General features: G+C 38.4%; 1 protein-coding gene across 17 annotated transcripts in view; it reads right to left on the reverse strand.

The window, feature by feature from the left end:
• The window catches only part of KTN1 (kinectin 1), a 114,491-nt gene that overhangs the window by 60,296 nt on the left and 37,108 nt on the right, over positions 1 to 17,087 (reverse strand). For all 17 annotated transcript variants that reach the window (XM_074393915.1, XM_074393911.1, XM_074393909.1 and 14 more), the window contains 5 exons: positions 15,864 to 16,416; positions 11,546 to 11,683; positions 10,012 to 10,182; positions 8,565 to 8,695; positions 623 to 739 (listed from right to left, as the gene is read on the reverse strand). In XM_074393915.1, coding sequence (XP_074250016.1) covers positions 623 to 739; positions 8,565 to 8,695; positions 10,012 to 10,182; positions 11,546 to 11,683; positions 15,864 to 16,386 — 1,080 coding nt within the window. In that variant the 5' untranslated portion in view covers positions 16,387 to 16,416. The remainder of the gene's footprint in view (positions 1 to 622; positions 740 to 8,564; positions 8,696 to 10,011; positions 10,183 to 11,545; positions 11,684 to 15,863; positions 16,417 to 17,087) is intronic.

Below are 17,087 nucleotides of genomic sequence, written 5' to 3' on the forward strand. Positions count from 1 at the left end.
TCATTCTTACAATGTCATCAAGTGGCTAGGTGAATGAGTCAAAAATAAACATCATGTACCCTACTGCATGTAATCCCTAGAAAGAGAAATAAGCACTTCAGGAAGAATGACTATAGTTTCAATTCTGTTCTCTCAGTTTCATGATGTTTTAAAGATTGGCTTTTCCAGGTTTTCTTAACCTCTCAAAAGTTTCTGAGGTATGAAGAACTTGACAAAAAATTGTATTTATCACAAGAACCTCCATAAATAAATTATCTATGTTAAGGGGTTCACATTTATTCCATTAATCGGACTTAAACAACATTACACTAAGTTTTGTGTTTCTATAGAGAACAGATCTAGGTCAGATCCAACTAAAGCAAATTCCCATGTTTCTGTACAGAATGCTTTTGTTATTCTGAAGTTAGGATATCTGTAAGTACTCTTATCTTAAATAATCCAACTACAAGCTATAATATCATGAGAGAGACAGCTCTATCTACCCTTCCAAAACTCTAAAAGAAAGTTACTTTTGTTGGATATAAATTACAAATAATTAAACTACTGATTGTGGACAATTTCTAAAATCTTTCATTGCGTCGGGATTGGAAAATACATCCCTTGTACATAAGACTGTCTTCACCTGGGTTAACTGCTTACACCGATCCTTTGTAGCAGCAGCATCTTCTTTCACAGCAGCGAGTAACTTGTCCTTTTCTTGAAGCTGATGTATGAGCGTAGTCAATTCTCCCTTATTTGACTGCAATCGACAAAGCAATGCAGAATTAGTAATTGTTACCATGGACCAGGCGTCCCCAAACTTTTTACACAGGGGGTCAGTTCACTGTCCCTCAGACCGTTGGAGGGCCGCCACATATTGTGCTCCTCTCACTGACCACCAATGAAAGAGGTGCCCCTTCCTGAAGTGCGGCGGGGGCCAGATAAATGGCCTCAGGGGGCCGCATGTGGCCCGCGGGCCGTAGTCTGGGGACGCCTGCCATGGACTAATAAAACCTATGAAAATGAAGTATCTAGTAACAAGTGTCTTGGGTCAATGCAGAATTCTGTATCACATAAAAAGTAAAATAACTATTAAATACTGATCAGTGAAATATTCAGAAAAATCTCTTTAATGTTGTACATCCTGAAATCACCAACTAGGTACACATCAATCAAGAAACAGATTTTTATGAAGAACTATGGGAATTCCAGTTTTAAACTTAGAGTCAATTTCCTGCTTCTCCTCCTAGATTGAGAGAGATTAAGAAACCAACATGTAAGCTGCTATGAATGAAACAGTAACCTGTAATCTCAAAACATATGAGGAAAGACTGCCGAATATAGTACATATCAATTTCCGATGCTCCATGACCCTGTCAGAATATACAGGTTCCATAAATGTGTAGTTCTTTTAAATTAACAGGCACATCCTGAAAGGTAGAACCAGCAATCCCCAATATGACATGGGGAACAACAAACAAGTGCAAAGATTGAAAGCAGGAACTTTCTTGGAAGAAGGTCTCAAGAATGAAAAAAAGTCAGATAAAATCGCACATCTCAAGAAGAAAAAACATTACTCAAAGGCAATCTTTTGAAGCAGTCAAAAGATTCTCTATAGGGAAGTCCTAGGTCTCTTCTCTGAAAAGCAGCAAAGGCTTAAAAAAAAAAAAAAAAAAAACTCATTACAAATACACAGTCCACAAGGGGAACACCAGTCAGACTTGACCCTCCAACAATATCAAGCTCTAGCATAAAGATGATCCAAGAAAAACACACCTCATTGGAAGAACAGTACTAGTAAAAAAATAAATAAAACAGAATCTATGTAAGATACCAAAAAAAAGAAGAAGAAGAAAAACACAAATAACAAGTGAAAAAAAAACCATGAGAAAAAGGTTATCAAAGAGCAGATAAAAATTGTGGTTAAAAATATAATATAGGAATCATCTCTGGAAAATAAAAGACCTCAGAGAAAAGATAACACAAAATGAGATCAAATGTAAGCTGGCAAAACTAAAGTGGAAGTAAAAGTAACACCATCCCAGAAATATAATCTAGTTAGAAGCAACAAAAAGAAAAGCACATGCTGCTGTAAACACAGTAAAAGCCACAGAGTCTACGGTGGAGACAAGTAAATAAAAAGTACAAATAGTTTTGGTTATGTGTTAGGTTTGTTTTTTTTAAATTAAAAGTATGAAAGATAAGGAATATAGGCAGAAGAGAGCCTACATGTATTTAATTGATGTCCATTGTTTTACTTATTTCAAGGACATTATATATAATGCCTAGTAAAAAAAAAAAAAAAAAAAAAAAAAAAAAAAAAAGCTGACTTGAATCTAATGATTGAAAAGGCATACTGTATCCAAGGGAAATTTAGTAGAGCAGTCAATGTCAAGCCATATTATAGTACAATTACTAAATGCCAAAGAAACTGAAACCCTTGATGTGTGTAGAGTAGGTCAGACACTGAAAAAAAATCCACTAAATAATAAACGTGATTGATTATTCAAAGAATGTTTTAATTGTGAGAGTGCAGTTTAACAAAAATACATGAAAAGGGTACAAAATGAAGGCTGGCCTCAGACCTCTACCCAGCAATATAAATAAAGAGAACAGTAAAACAACAAATACATAAAATTTTTCAAGGAAAGAAAATGAAATTCTGGAAGGTTATACGCCACCAAACTATTATTTGAGTATAAATACAACAAAGAGCAGGTTAACTTGCCTAATTTTGGAAAATTTCTTGACAAAATCCCGGGAGAAACAACTTCAGCTAACCAAAAGACGAATAAAGAAGCTATGACAAAAGTACTAACTTGAGATTTTGACCCACTATTAAATATAAAATTGTAACTAAAACATCAAAGTTATAGTCACAGAAGAGATATTAAATATTACAAGTATCTGACAAACAGAAAAGCTATGATTAACAAAAGTTGAGAGGGGTAGAAGAAATAAGCTAGGAAAAAAATTTAAGTGGTATAACAGCAGTTCCTCCTGCTACATAGCATGGGGCGCAAATTGTTAATAACTTAAAGTTTAAAATATAACCGAAGGCAAGTATATTTAAAGGTCAATGACAAAAAATAATTAAATATTTTCTTACTACTAATTACATTAATAGTTTACATTTTTCAGCAGTTACTATATGCTAGGGACTCTAAGCACCTAACATGCATTATTATTTAATTCTCAAAACTTGATCATTCTCATTTTAGACATGGGAAAACTGAGGCACTGCGGCTAAGTAACTTATCTAAGGCCACAAAGCTGCAAGTGGCAGAATCCAGATTTGAATCCTTGAAGTCTGACTCCAGAGCTCAGGATCTTAACCACACTATCAACTGCCTCGTATCTCTTACACAAGGGCACATGTACACTCACACAAAATAACATCTCTGCCCCAACTCTTCTAGCTTTTGCTCTATTTTCCCCTTCCCACCTCAGCTTATTCATAGTGGACACTCCCTGTCACTTTTCTCTTTCATTTGGTACTTATTTACAGTCTCATACTGCCATTAAACTACTTTCATTAAGGCTATCAAACCCAGTTTTACAATCTTAATCTTCCTTGACATGTCTAAAACATGTTACTGTTGATCATTCTCCCAACCTCCCTACTCGCCATACTCAAAGTTTCTGTGACTCCACTAACTCCTGGTGTTATTCTCACTTTGCTCCTCTTTATTATCTTCCGTGATTTTCCCTGCTCTTTAACTGTTGGTGTTTCCTGGGGTTCATTCTTGAGCCTTCCTTCTATCACCTCCCACATCCTCCCTCATCTAATACACATCCACTATATATACTGATGTAGTGGATTACCTTCCTCAGTCATTCACATTACAGACTTTCTTCTACTCCAGAGAAATATTTATTTAATTGTCAAATGACTATATCCATTTAAATGGCACAAGGGATGTCTAAAACAGCTTTCTGAAATTTCCCAATCCTCTACTCTCTCTACCAAGTGTTTACATACACCACTGTCACCACAATCTGTCCAGTTACTCAAAAGAGAAAGTAAGCAGTCACCATGGACTGACTCTTCTTAACCTCTACATCCAACTGGTCAGCAAATCCCTTAACTCCTCTATCCTATGCCAGTACCCTGTATTTATCTTCCCCCTTGCTCTAAGGTGGTCTTTATTCGGCACAAGGATTCAATTACATCTGGGACTTGGAACTATCTGTGAAAAGGTGTGACCAACTCAGTTTCTAAGGCAGGAAAAGAGAGAAATTAGACTTACCTAGTCTTACTCAGATACAGGACATCTACAAAGGCAGAGTTCCTTTAGTAGAGAACAGAACCGCCCCATGACAAACCAAGAACAAGAAGATTTTTTTTTTTTTGAGACAGAGTTTCACTCTTGTTACCCAGGCTGGAGTGCAATGGCACGATCTCGGCTCACCGCAACCTCCGCCTCCTGGGTTCAGGCAATTCTCCTGCCTCAGCCTCCTGAGTAGCTGGGATTACAGGCACGCGCCACCATGTCCAGCTAATTTTTTGCACCTTTAGTAGAGACGGGGTTTCACCATGTTGACCAGGATGGTCTCGATCTCTTGACCTTGTGATCCACCCGCCTCGGCCTCCCAAAGTGCTGGGATTACAGGCTTGAGCCACCGCGCCCGGCGAACAAGAAGATTTTAATCTAAAACCAAGAGGCTCAGAAAAGGGGAAAAAGGAGTTTCAAAACACTTCCTCTATGCTATCTTTAACAGTTCCCAACTTCTCCCAAGGCCTGCCTAAAGGGTAGTCTTATTTATTACCCAGACTCTAGAGTTCAAAGCTGTCTCAGACAATAAAATGATTACTCTTGCCCCCATCTTTAATTAGAAGAGAGACGGTTAAAGCAATCATTTTTAATCTTAAAAAGCATTATCTCTAAAGTCACATTTGTCATATTTACTCTGGTTACCTTTTTACTCTGGGCCATTGCTGGCATCACATGTAGACTGTCCAACAAGCATACTACATTGTAAAGTTGCCATAGATTTGTATAAAACGCACTGTCAACAGAAGTATGACAAACTTATAATACTATGATAAATGCTATGGTAAAACGTCCAGACAGTTTTAAGAAAGAATAGCAGGGCAAATAATTTAGACTGTCAATTCAGGTTAGGCTTACATAAGAAAAGAACATTTAAGTGGAGACTTAAAAGGAGGAATTAGGCATAAGAACAAATTGGAGAGGAGGGTTTGGGAGGAAAAGGGAGACAAGACAGACAGAAGAAAAAAGTCTAGCATGGGAGAAGAACCAGAGAAAACTCCGTATGAGTGAAACTTAGTGAGGGAATAAGAAAAAGTGCCATTAGATGAGGCTGGAGGCAGGACATAGACCTGTTAAGGAATCTGGATTTATGATTTAACTGCAAAAGAGAAAAAAAGCCAAAGGGTTTTTTAAAGCAGTAATATAACTTAATTTATCTCTTACTGGTCACTTTACAGTTACGTGGAAAAAACCCGATTAGAGGACTAAGAGGAAAAGCAAAAACATCAATTTGGAGACGATTCCAGGTAATCAGGTGAGAGAGAATCATCTAGACTAGTCTTTAAGAAAAAATTAAACCACTGAACATTTGAAAGTACGTGAGAGGTTAGGAGGGAAGATGTGTGCATGTATGTTTTTAGAATAAAAACAGTTAAATGAACCATCTAATACTGAACAGCAGACACCATGTCACTTTATTTTACATAGGTAACCCTTGAAAACTTGTCACCTTTCCCAGTATGACATAGTACATATCATAGTAAACATGACCCATAAGAATATAGATGTTAATTGCCTAGGGTCTTTGTTTTACAATTTTTTAAAATATCAGCCATAGCAGTGATTATGCCATCCAAATAATTTCCTTTAGAAGAGTACTATTACAAACACAAAACACAAACACACACACACACACACACACACACACACACACACACATATTCACCAACAGTAGTCCCAAGGTTCTTTGAACGGTGGAATCTTCATGAACTGTACAGTTCATATATGCTATCCAGAAATCATCTGACTGCCTTTAGCACTTCTAGTCAGAGCAAAGCACAGTACAGTTTAGCCAAGGGCCAAATGACTTTAAAAATAATAAATCATCTTACTTATTTTAAGCAATTGGCTTCTGTCAAAGAATGAGATGACAACAGATGACACTTTAAATAAGTGAAGTGATTAGTGTGAATATATGATACAGTCTGGCTGTGTCCCCATCCAAATCTCATCTTGAATTGTAGCTCCCGTAACTTCCACGTGTTGTGGGAGAGACTTGGTGGGAGATAAGTGAATCATGGGGGTGTTTTCCCCCATACTCTTCTCATGGTAGTGAATAAGTCTCACAAGATGTAATGGTTTTAAAAGGGGAAATCCCTTTCATTTGGTTCTCATTTCCTCTTCCCTGCCACCATGTAAGACGTGCCTTTCACCTTCTGCCATGATTGTGAGGCCAGCCACATGAAACCAAGTCCATTAAACTTCTTTTTCTTTATAAATTACTCAGTCTTGGGTATGTCTTTATCAACAGCATGAAAGCAGACTAACACAGTAAACTGGCACCAGGAGTGAGGTGCTGCTGGATATCCAAAAATGTGGAAGCGACTTTGGAACTGGGCAACAGGCAGAGGTTGGAACAGTTTAGAGGGCTCAAAAGAAGACAGGAAGATGTGGGAAAGTTTGGAACAAATGGCTTTGACCAAAATGCTGATAATGATACAGGCAATAAAATCCAGGCTGAGGTCATCTCAGATGAAGATGAGGAACGTGCTGGAAACTGGAGTAAAGGTGACTCTTGCTATGTTTTAAGAAAGAGACTGGCACCATTATGCCCTTGTCCTAGAGATCTGAGAGAGATGATTTAGTGTCTGTGGAGGAAGAAATTCCTAAGAAGCAAAGCATTCAAGAGATGACTTGAGTGCTATTAAAAGCATTCAGTTTTAAGAGGGAAACGGCATAAAAGTTTGGAAAATCTTCAGCCTGATGATGCAATAGAAAATAAAAACCCACTTTCTAAGGAGAAATTCAAGCCAGCTGCAGAAATTTCAGTAAGTAATGAGGAACCAAATTTTAATCACCAAAACAATGGGGAAAACGTCTCCATGTCAGAAACCTTTGCAGCACACCCTCCCATCATGGGCTGGAGACTTACAAGGAAAAAAATAGTTTCCTGGGCAGGGCCCAGGGCCCCGCTGTTGTATGTAGCCTAGAACTTGACGCCCTGTATCCCAGCCACTCTAGGCCTGGATAAAAGGGGCCAAGGTACAGCGTGGGCCGTAGCTTCAGAGGGTGCAATCCCCAAGCCTTAGCAGCTTCCACATAGTGCTGAGCCCGCGGGCGCACGTAAGTCAAGAATTGAGGTTTGGGGAACCTCTGCCTTGATTTCAGAGGATGTATGGAAACACCTGGATATCCAGGCAGAACTTTGCTGTCAGGGTGGGGCTCTCATGGAGAACATCTGCTAGGGCAGTGCAGATGGGAAATGTGGGGTTGAAACCTCCGCACCGAGTCCCCACTGGAGCACTGACTAGTGGAACTGTGAGAAGAGGGTCATCCTCCTCCAGATACCAGAATGGTAGATCCACAGACAGGTTGCACCATGTGCCTGGAAAAGCCACAGACCCTCAATGCCACAGACCCTCCCATGAAAGCAGCCAGAAGGTAGGTTGTAGCCTGCAAAGCCACAGGGGTGGAGCTATCCAAGAAGAGGAGAACCCACCTCTTGCTTCAGTGTGACCTGGATGTGAGACATGGAATCAAAGAAGATCATTCATTTTAGACCTTCAAGATTTGACTGCCACATTGGATTTCAGATTTACATGGGACCTGTAGCCCTTTTATTTTGGCCAATTTCTCCCATTTGGAATGGCTGTATTTACCCAATGCTTGTACCCCAATTGTATCTAGGAAGTAACCTGCTTCCGATTTTACAGGCTCATAGGCAGAAGCGACTTGCCTTGTCTTTGGACTATGGACTTCTGAATTAATGCTGAAATGAGTTAATACTTTGAGAGACCAGTGGGTGAGTGTGTTTGGTTTTGAAATGTGAGGACATGAGATTTGGGAGGGGCAGAGTGGAATGTTATGGTTTGGCAGTGTCCCCACCCAAATCTTATCTTTAACTGTAGCTCCCATAATTCCCATGTGTTATGGGAGGGACCCATTGGGAGCTAACTGAATCCTGGGGGTGATTTCCCTCATACTGTTCTCATGGTATTAAATAAGCCTTATGAGATCTGATGGTTTTATAAGGGGAAACCCCTTTTGCTTGGTTCTCATTTTCTCCTCCTTGCCACCATGTAAGACGTGCTTTCAACCGGCTGCCATGACTGTGAGGCCTCCCCAGCCATGTAGAACTGTAAGCCCATTGAAGTCTTTTTCTTTATAAACCACACGGTCTTGGGTGTGTCTTTATCAGCAACATGAAAATGGACTAATACAATATATGAAGTAATTTCTGAAGGCATTCCAGACTATATGTTCTGAGATGTTAAGGATGGAAGAAGATATTAATTGCTCTGGCCAAAGTCTTGTTTGGTGAACTTCTAATGACTGCTCACAAATATGCCCATAATCAAAACACATGCTTACCTTCTTTAAAGCATCTTGTATCACACCAGACTTTTCCTTTAGCAGGTCTACAACACAAAGAGCCTCATCTTCAGAAAACAACATAGTCTTCAAGGACAGAAGAAAATCTTTAAATTTCACTTCAGCGTTTTCTTAATTAGGAAAAAAAAAAAAAAGAATTGGCATTTAAAAGACAACTCTAGCCGGGCGCGGTGGCTCAAGCCTGTAATCCCAGCACTTTGGGAGGCCGAGGCGGGTGGATCACGAGGTCGAGAGATCGAGACCATCCTGATCAACATGGTGAAACCCCGTCTCTACTAAAAATACAAAAAATTAGCTGGGCATGGTGGCGCATGCCTGTAATCCCAGCTACTCAGGAGGCTGCGACAGGAGAATTGCCTGAACCCGGGAGGCGGAGGTTGCTGTGAGCCGAGATGGCGCCATTGCACTCCAGCCTGGGTAACAAGAGCGAAACTCCGTCTCAAAAAAAAAAAAAAAAGACAACTCTAGCAAAGGTAAGCCTTAAGAATTCATGGCCCAGAAAGCCAATAACCAAAAGAAAACAGATACACACTTCAAGTCAAATAAAAAATAAATACTAAAGCAAAGAGGAAAAAAATGTGTTTACCATCTATAATACAGAATAATTATATTAACTAAAAGTTAGCTTAAACTGCAAAACACTAAAATGCCAGTATGTCCTGACTTAAAAAATAAATCACTTCAGTGTTTAGTACATGCTAGTACCTGCACTAGATATATTCACAATGTTCTCATTCAACTTTAATAATCCTTGCACACTGACAACCGTCAAAAACAATCCTGACAAATACATAAGCCAAATTCCACATATGAGAAAATAAGTTCTAAGATAATTACAAAAAGGAAATCTGATTCCATGAAGATCAAATATATACAAACCATCCTGACACTTTAAAAATCCCTGCATCAAGCACCTCCTGACCCACCTATCCTTATTTTTCCCAAGGTTGTCGTATCAGGTACTAACATCCTCTTCTTAAAGGAACTGCCACCCACCAGACTCAAAGGAGCCTAGGGCTTTTAATACTTCAGCTAAACTATGAGTTTTAAAAGGTAGATGTGTGCACATGTGGAAACGGGACATGTGGGAACTCTGTACTTTCCAGTGAACTTTGTAATGAACCTAAAATTACTCTTAAAAAAAAAAAAAAAAAAAGAGTCTTTTAAACTTAAAAAGTTATGAATTAGCCAAGAAACCTCACGGGAGACAATAGTAGCTGGAAAATGATCATCGGATAGCAAAATAGCTGTGGGGCCTTTAACAAGGCAAATTCAAGTTCTAGATCTACAAAACTGAGGAAGCTGGACTAAAAGACTACCACCAATAAGTCTTCTACTACAAGGATTTGATTAATCTTTTGCAATGCACTGTTTCTATGAGAAAATGAAATCTAGCACAACACAGATTATAAATCCCATATATTACCTTTGTCGGTTTCAGTCTTCAGTTTTTTAGTCCCAGATTTCTGGATCCCTTCTACTTGGTCAGGTTTAAGCAAATCAATAACCTCTCTCTTATCCACCACAGGACTTGAGTCAGCATTATCCATCAAAGGAATATAAGCAGTTGCATGAATAAGGGGTTCATCTACGAAGACTGCAATTTAAGTTCAACAAAATCATAATTAGAATTTTTTAAAACCAGAGTAAATGACACGCAAGCATACTTTAATGATAAATGCGGTTATTCTGAAACCTCTAATAGTAGCTCAATTTGGTTTTAAATTCCTATTTCATCACTTAGCAAGTCAAAACAATCATTCTAATGAAGCAGTACCAGTTCAAGTCTTATTTTATAGTAAATCACTTAAGTTATCTAGAAGTGTACAGCGTATCTCCTCTAATGGTATCTACAAACTTCTTACACATCCTTAGGTCACTTTGTTTTAATGTAAGAATTATTTCCACTTAATTGGTGCTCAAGGAAAACTATTAGTCTTTATGTTGGTACTTTACTGACTTGCTGTAGTTGATAATTTTTAATCAAGTTCTTTGTACTTGCTAAATGCAAAAATCACTATTCCTTGCAGACAGCTTCTCATTTCGGAATAGTTATGCCTCTAATTTCCATGGCATATCTGCACTTGCCAAAACTTCCAAAATAACACTAAAAGTGGAAGAAGAAACCTCTTTATTTTGTTCCTAATTTAAATGGGAAGAATTTGAAGAGTCTGAACATTAAGCCTAATGTCTGCTGGTTAGAGATACAAACTTCCACACCCAGAAGAAAATCTCTTTTTTTTTCATTCCTACCTTTTACAAAGAGCTTTTGAGCTTATATAGTTTTCTTTTATTTAAAACTGTTTAGTATTTAATTTTAACATATATATTCAGGTAATATTTCCTTCATACCTGTTATGTCATAATTTTAATGCAAATAATAGAATTTCATCTTTTCCAAGTTTACTATTTTCTAGCACTAGTGGATACCAAAGCCCAGTATTATTTGGAAATCACTGTTGTTTAGTCTTCACAAATTTCACAACCAAGCTTTCCCTGGAAAACCCTGAACGAATAAGGTTGTTCCATCCTTTATAATTTGATGCTTATCATATACACATGCACGTTTGTTTAGGAATTAGAAATGTAAGGTAATGCCCAATCTAGCTAACATCCTTAAGCATAATCTTTAAGTGATATTAAAAAGTACAAATATTTCAAGAATGTTTTTCTTCTATGGTCTGTATGCTATTTATTTTTTTCAAAACTGAGTTACGAATATTTATAAATGCTTTGCCCTTTTTAAATGGCAGATAAACTTTATCATCTCAAACATGCACTCTGCCCATCTGTCAAAGCGCTACAAAGTCATTAGGCTAAAGACAGTTTTAGACCTGCATTAGTATTATTGTCGTCATAAGCACACACTAAACTGAGAGCTAAAGAGCATTTCCGGGGTCCTTGTGCTGGTGTACTTCTCTAGAATTAGCATTATAATAATACGTATCTAAACATCTCACCATTTTCTGTCTTTTGTTTCTTTGATGAAGCTTTTTTCTTCCCCGATCCACTTTCTTGTTTAGTCTCTTGGTGTAGGGGTAATGCTTCTTGCCTTTTTGATGGTACCATAAGAGTATCCACCTTTTTATCCTGGTCATCTTTATTAAACACACATGAAGAAAGTAATTGTGGCAAACAACAAACATAACAGAAAAGATGGAATCACTAATTCCCAGAACGCTTTACCACTAAAAATTTAAAGTCTGACATAGAACTCTCTCACCAATAACTTATTCTAGCTTTCTTATTCCAATACACCAGTTCTTCAATGTACTTGCTTCTCCCTTTCCCATTCCTCAGTTGTTTTCAACCCTACTCAGCCTATAGGCATGAACAAGTCTCTATCATCCTAAAAAAAAAAAAAAAAAAACAAAAACAGCAGGGTGCAGTTCCTCACACCTGTAATTCCAGCATTTTGGGAGGCTGAGGTGGGCGGATGGATCACTTGAACCCAGGAGTTCCAGACCAGCCTGGGCAACATGGTGAAACCCCATCTCCACACAAAAAAAAAATTTAGCCAGGTGTAGTGGCACACACCTGTAGTTCCAACTACTCTGGGGCGGAGGTGGGAGGATAGCTTGAGCCCAGCAGGTCGAAACTGCAGTGAGCCAAGATCACGCCATTCATTGGAGCCTGAGCAACAGAGCAAGACCCTGTCTCAAAAAAAAAAAAAAGAGAGGGGGCCGGGCGCGGTGGCTCAAGCCTGTAATCCCAGCACTTTGGGAGGCCGAGGAGGGTGGATCACAAGGTCGAGAGATCGAGACCATCCTGGTCAACATGGTGAAGCCCTGTCTCTACTAAAAATAAAAAAAATTAGCTGGTCATGGTGGCGCGTGCCTGTAATCCCAGCTACTCAGGAGGCTGAGGCAGGAGAATTGCCTGAACCCGGGAGGCGGAGGTTGCGGTGAGCCGAGATCGCGCCATTGCACTCCAGCCTGGGTAACAAGAGTGAAACTCTGTCTCAAAAAAAAAAAAAAAAAAAGAGAGAGGGAAGGGAAGGAAGAAAAAGGAAGAAGGTAAGGCAGGGAGTAATGTAAGGAAAGGAGGAAGAGAAAACCCTTCCCCATCACCGTAATTCCCAGCATCCCACATCCATTTCCTTACATATTGACAAAATACTCTTAGTTTCTTTTCTACAAATCATTCCTCAACTAACTGCAACCTAATTTTTACCTCTTTCATTCCATGAAAAGATTAACTCAGATCCCCTAGTGTCCCAAATGCCATATTGTACAAACAGCCATTAATCCTTATTTGACTACTCTTTGGCATTTTATACTTTTGGTCTCTACCCCTTTCTTAAAACTCTCTCCTCTCCATCATGCTACATGAAATACAGCAATGACAAAAAGACAAATATTGTATAACTTCACTTACATGATGTTCCCAGAGTAGCCAAATGCATAAAGACAGAAAGTAAAACGGTAGTTGTCGGGGCATGGGGGTGGGGATGGGGGTGGGGGTGGGGGTAGGTTGAGGGGATCTGGGAGGCCGGTGGAATGGGGAATTAGTATATAATTTGTACAGAGTTTCATTTGGAGAACATGAGCGTTCTGGACATGGCTAGTGGTGATGATTATACAAGAATGTGAATGTACTTACCACCCCACAACTATACACTTAAGAAGTTGTTAAAACAGTAAATTTCATGCTATATGTCATTTGCCACAATAAAAATAAATAAAATAATTGTCTTTTTATACTTGAAATATTCCTTTGCAGTATCCTTTGCGAACTGCCTCTACTGAATACTGCTAGTTCTCAGGGTTAGAGCTTCAATTTAAATACTTCCCTTAGATGGGATATCTATACCATGACTTCTATTACCTTCATGCTTAGGCTTCTGAATCTACTTTTCTACACTTACAAAACCTACTGCATCTTGAGTTGCTGTCTATGTAGATGGCCCCATAGGCACCGGAAACACAAACTAAAAGTGTTCTCTTCTCCATACACATCTAGTCTCTCTCCAGTTTTACCTATCTTAGTGCTACCAACCATCTGCCAAGCACAAGCTGGCATACTTTTTCTGCAAAGGGCCAGGCAGTAAAAACTTTAGACCTTGTAGGTCATATGGACTCTGGTACAACTATCAAGTCTGCCACTGAAGCATGGAAGTCAGTCATAAACGTATTATGAATAAGTGAATCAATGTAGCTGCATATATAATGAATACTGAGATCTGACTTTCTTTAAATTTTTACACTTCTCAAAATATTCTTCTTTTGATTTATTTCCCAACCATTTTAAATGTAAAAACTATTCTTGGTTCATAGGTATGAAAAAAAGGAAATGGGCTACATGTGGCTCACAGGTTGCAGTTTGCCAGCCCTAACCTAACTCTGAGCTTGGGACATCAGCTTTAATCCTATCTTCTCCTTTATCTGTCACATTTCTATATAATGAGGTTTTTCATGTCATTCTTACTTTGTGTACTTCTCAACGTTATTTCTTCTGTCACTACCAAGTTCAGGCCTACATCTTAATTTTAGAAAACTACAATAACCTCTTAACTAGTCTGCTGCCATCAAATACTGCTCCATGAAATCTGTTCTTGTAAGCTCTGCCAAAAACATCTTTCTAAAACAGAAATCTGACCACGTAACTAAACTGCTTGAAAATCTTCAACTGTGACTAACCTAAGAAGTCTTAGCTCCTTGACACTGCACCCAAAAACCATCATGATCTAGCCACTGCCATCTTTTCAGCTCTGTTCCCTACCACTCTCTACTTCACATTTTATGGCTCAACAATACACTGTACACTTGCACTCTGTGCCTTTACATGATAGTCTGCCAATGGGGAAGGAGACCCCACTATTTGCTTAATGAAGCGATTCAATGCTCAGGCACTGCCTCCTCTATAAAGGCTTTCACCCCAGCATACGTAGTAGTTGCTTTAGCTTCTGTGTTTCCTCTATACTTTCTCTATCTCCTACATAAATCACATTTTGTTACTGGCTTACATGTATTCTTCCTCAAGTAAAACATACAGTGCTTATGCTTACTATGCCTTGATCCTAGCTGCCATGCAAATATTTAAAGTTCAATATAACCGGGTCAAGTGCGGTGGCTCACGCCTGTAATCTCAGCACTTTTTGAGGCCAAGGCGGGTGCATCACCTGAGGTCAGGAGTTCAAGACCAGCTTGGCCAACACTGTGAAAATTAGCTGGGCGTGGTAGTGCATGCCTGTAATTCCAGCCACTCGGGAGGCTGAGGCAGGAGAATCACTTGAATCTGGGCTGCAGAAAACACAGTGAGTCGAGATGGCACCATTGCACTCCAGCCTGGCCAACAGAGTGAGACTCCGTCTCAAAAAAAAAAATCCAATATAACCTTCTACAGGCTAAGACATACAAAATGACTTAACAGTACATATGTCCTTTCTAGTAAAACAAACTGTTTACAGTTTCACACATCACCATGCCATTTGCCAAGTTTTTTCCATTGTACCTATCAACCCCCTCTCCCTGGAATCTCTATCTTACCTCTCCCCATCCACCCAAAAAAACCTAACTAGTGTTTATCCAAACTTTAAAATTTTCTGGCATTTTATGCTTTAAGTAGCCTCCCTTAAAATTCCTACACTGGTTTAGACATACCTAGATTATTACACTAAACCTTTTATAATGACTTACTTGTGTCTACAGCTAGTCCACGACTCCCTCGAAAACGTATTCATCTCTGTAGCCCTATTACCTAGCATAATGCCTAGCATAAAACAGATATATGTCAAATGTTCGCAAAATGAAGCAATCAGGGTGAGAAATGATACCTTACTTTAGCTTTTCATCTTAATTCTTATCACATGATTTAGAAAGGGCTGGTTCAAGTAAATGCAGAAGTTCATAACTGCTTATACTTACAGGTCCTAAGCGGTTTTAGTAAAATAGTCAAAGTAGGATATTAATAAGATGTAGGGGGGTTACTTAATTTTCTTTTCTTTTAATTTCTTGTAGAGATGAGGTCTCACTTGGTTGCCCAGGCTGGTCTCAAACTCCTGGGTTCAAGCAGTCCTCCCACCTTGGCCTCCCAATGTCCTAGGATTACAGGCATGAGCCCCTAAATCTGGCCCTGAAGTTTGGTTTTAAGTGCTGTTTTATGATCAGTATTAATTTCTACCAGCAATTAATGTTAATGAAGCAAACATATAAGGAAAAGAATAATCTTGGTTTCCGATTCAGTATTAAACATTCTATGTACGCACCAAACAGAATATCTCAATTCCAAGCTCCAAACCATACAATAAAATTAAATAGATTAAATAGATTACAATACCGCTTCCGTTTTTAGACTTTTTCTGCCCTGGTTTCTTCTTTGAGGCAGGTGCTTCAGAGGGAGGGGTGGGCTGTTTAGTAACTGGGACAGGTTCTACTTTTTTGCCAGGAATCTTTGATGTGTCACTTTCTTTGATGACCTGCTCTTCAAGTACAGGCTTTTGTTTCTTTTCCTTCTTTTTTCTTTCTCTAACACTACTTGAAGTTTCAACCACATTCAGTGGAACAGGTACAACTTGATCATCTTCTACTGCCAAAGCATCTGATAATTTAAAGTCTCGAGGTACATTCTCAGAATCAGATTCATGGAGGTTTCCATTCTGGATTTCTTTCTTTTTATTCTTCTTCTTTTCTGCTTTCTTTTTATCTGTTTTGGTAGGAATAAGCTTTTGTTCTCTTTTCTGTTTTGCAAGAACTTCATCATATAATGTTTCTTTCATGAAAAGCCAGAAGAAGAGGAAAATTACTGTAATAACTATTGAAGGAATAAGGACAATAAAATATGCTGACTCATAAAACTCCATGGCACTTTTGTTAACGTAATCCTATAAAACCTAAATAGGGGAGAAGGTGGAAACAAAAAAAAAAAAAGAGAGAACCTGTCAGTCTTATAAAAATTAAAATCAAAACCGCTGCTCTTTCAAATCTAAACTGACTTACAAATCTAAACAGGTTAGTTATTTAAATCACATACTTGATTTCTTTGCCAACTACAATTCATATATACTATGAAAAATAAGATGAGTAGTAACTAGAAAGAGTGGAATACATCCTTCCATTTCTAAATCATGTCAAAATATCCTAACTGAAGATGAAAAATTTAAATATTCATTACTTTCTTTTCCCCCAGTATCCATATTTATTTATTAGTAGTTAACTATTTTTTGTTTATTGTACAGTGTTGATGACTACTACTACATGTGAAAATAAAGAGGTATTAACTATTATCAATTCACTGGACATTCATTAAAAGTGTCATATTCTGAAATGCACACACACAAAAAGAGGTGGTTTATTTACAGATTTAAGACCAGTCACAACCTGCTTGCATCTTTATGCAATGACTATCAGCCTGATGATGTGATGGGATCTATCAAGGATATAAAAATATAATAAAATCAAAATCAGAATGTTAGGATGTGGCATTTGGCATTAAAATAAATTACAGACCAGGCACAGTGGCTCACGCCTGAATCCCATCACTTTGGGAGGCTGAGACAGATGG

Source organism: Saimiri boliviensis, chromosome 2, assembly GCF_048565385.1.
Source record: "Saimiri boliviensis isolate mSaiBol1 chromosome 2, mSaiBol1.pri, whole genome shotgun sequence".
NCBI classification, from domain to species: domain Eukaryota; kingdom Metazoa; phylum Chordata; class Mammalia; order Primates; family Cebidae; genus Saimiri; species Saimiri boliviensis.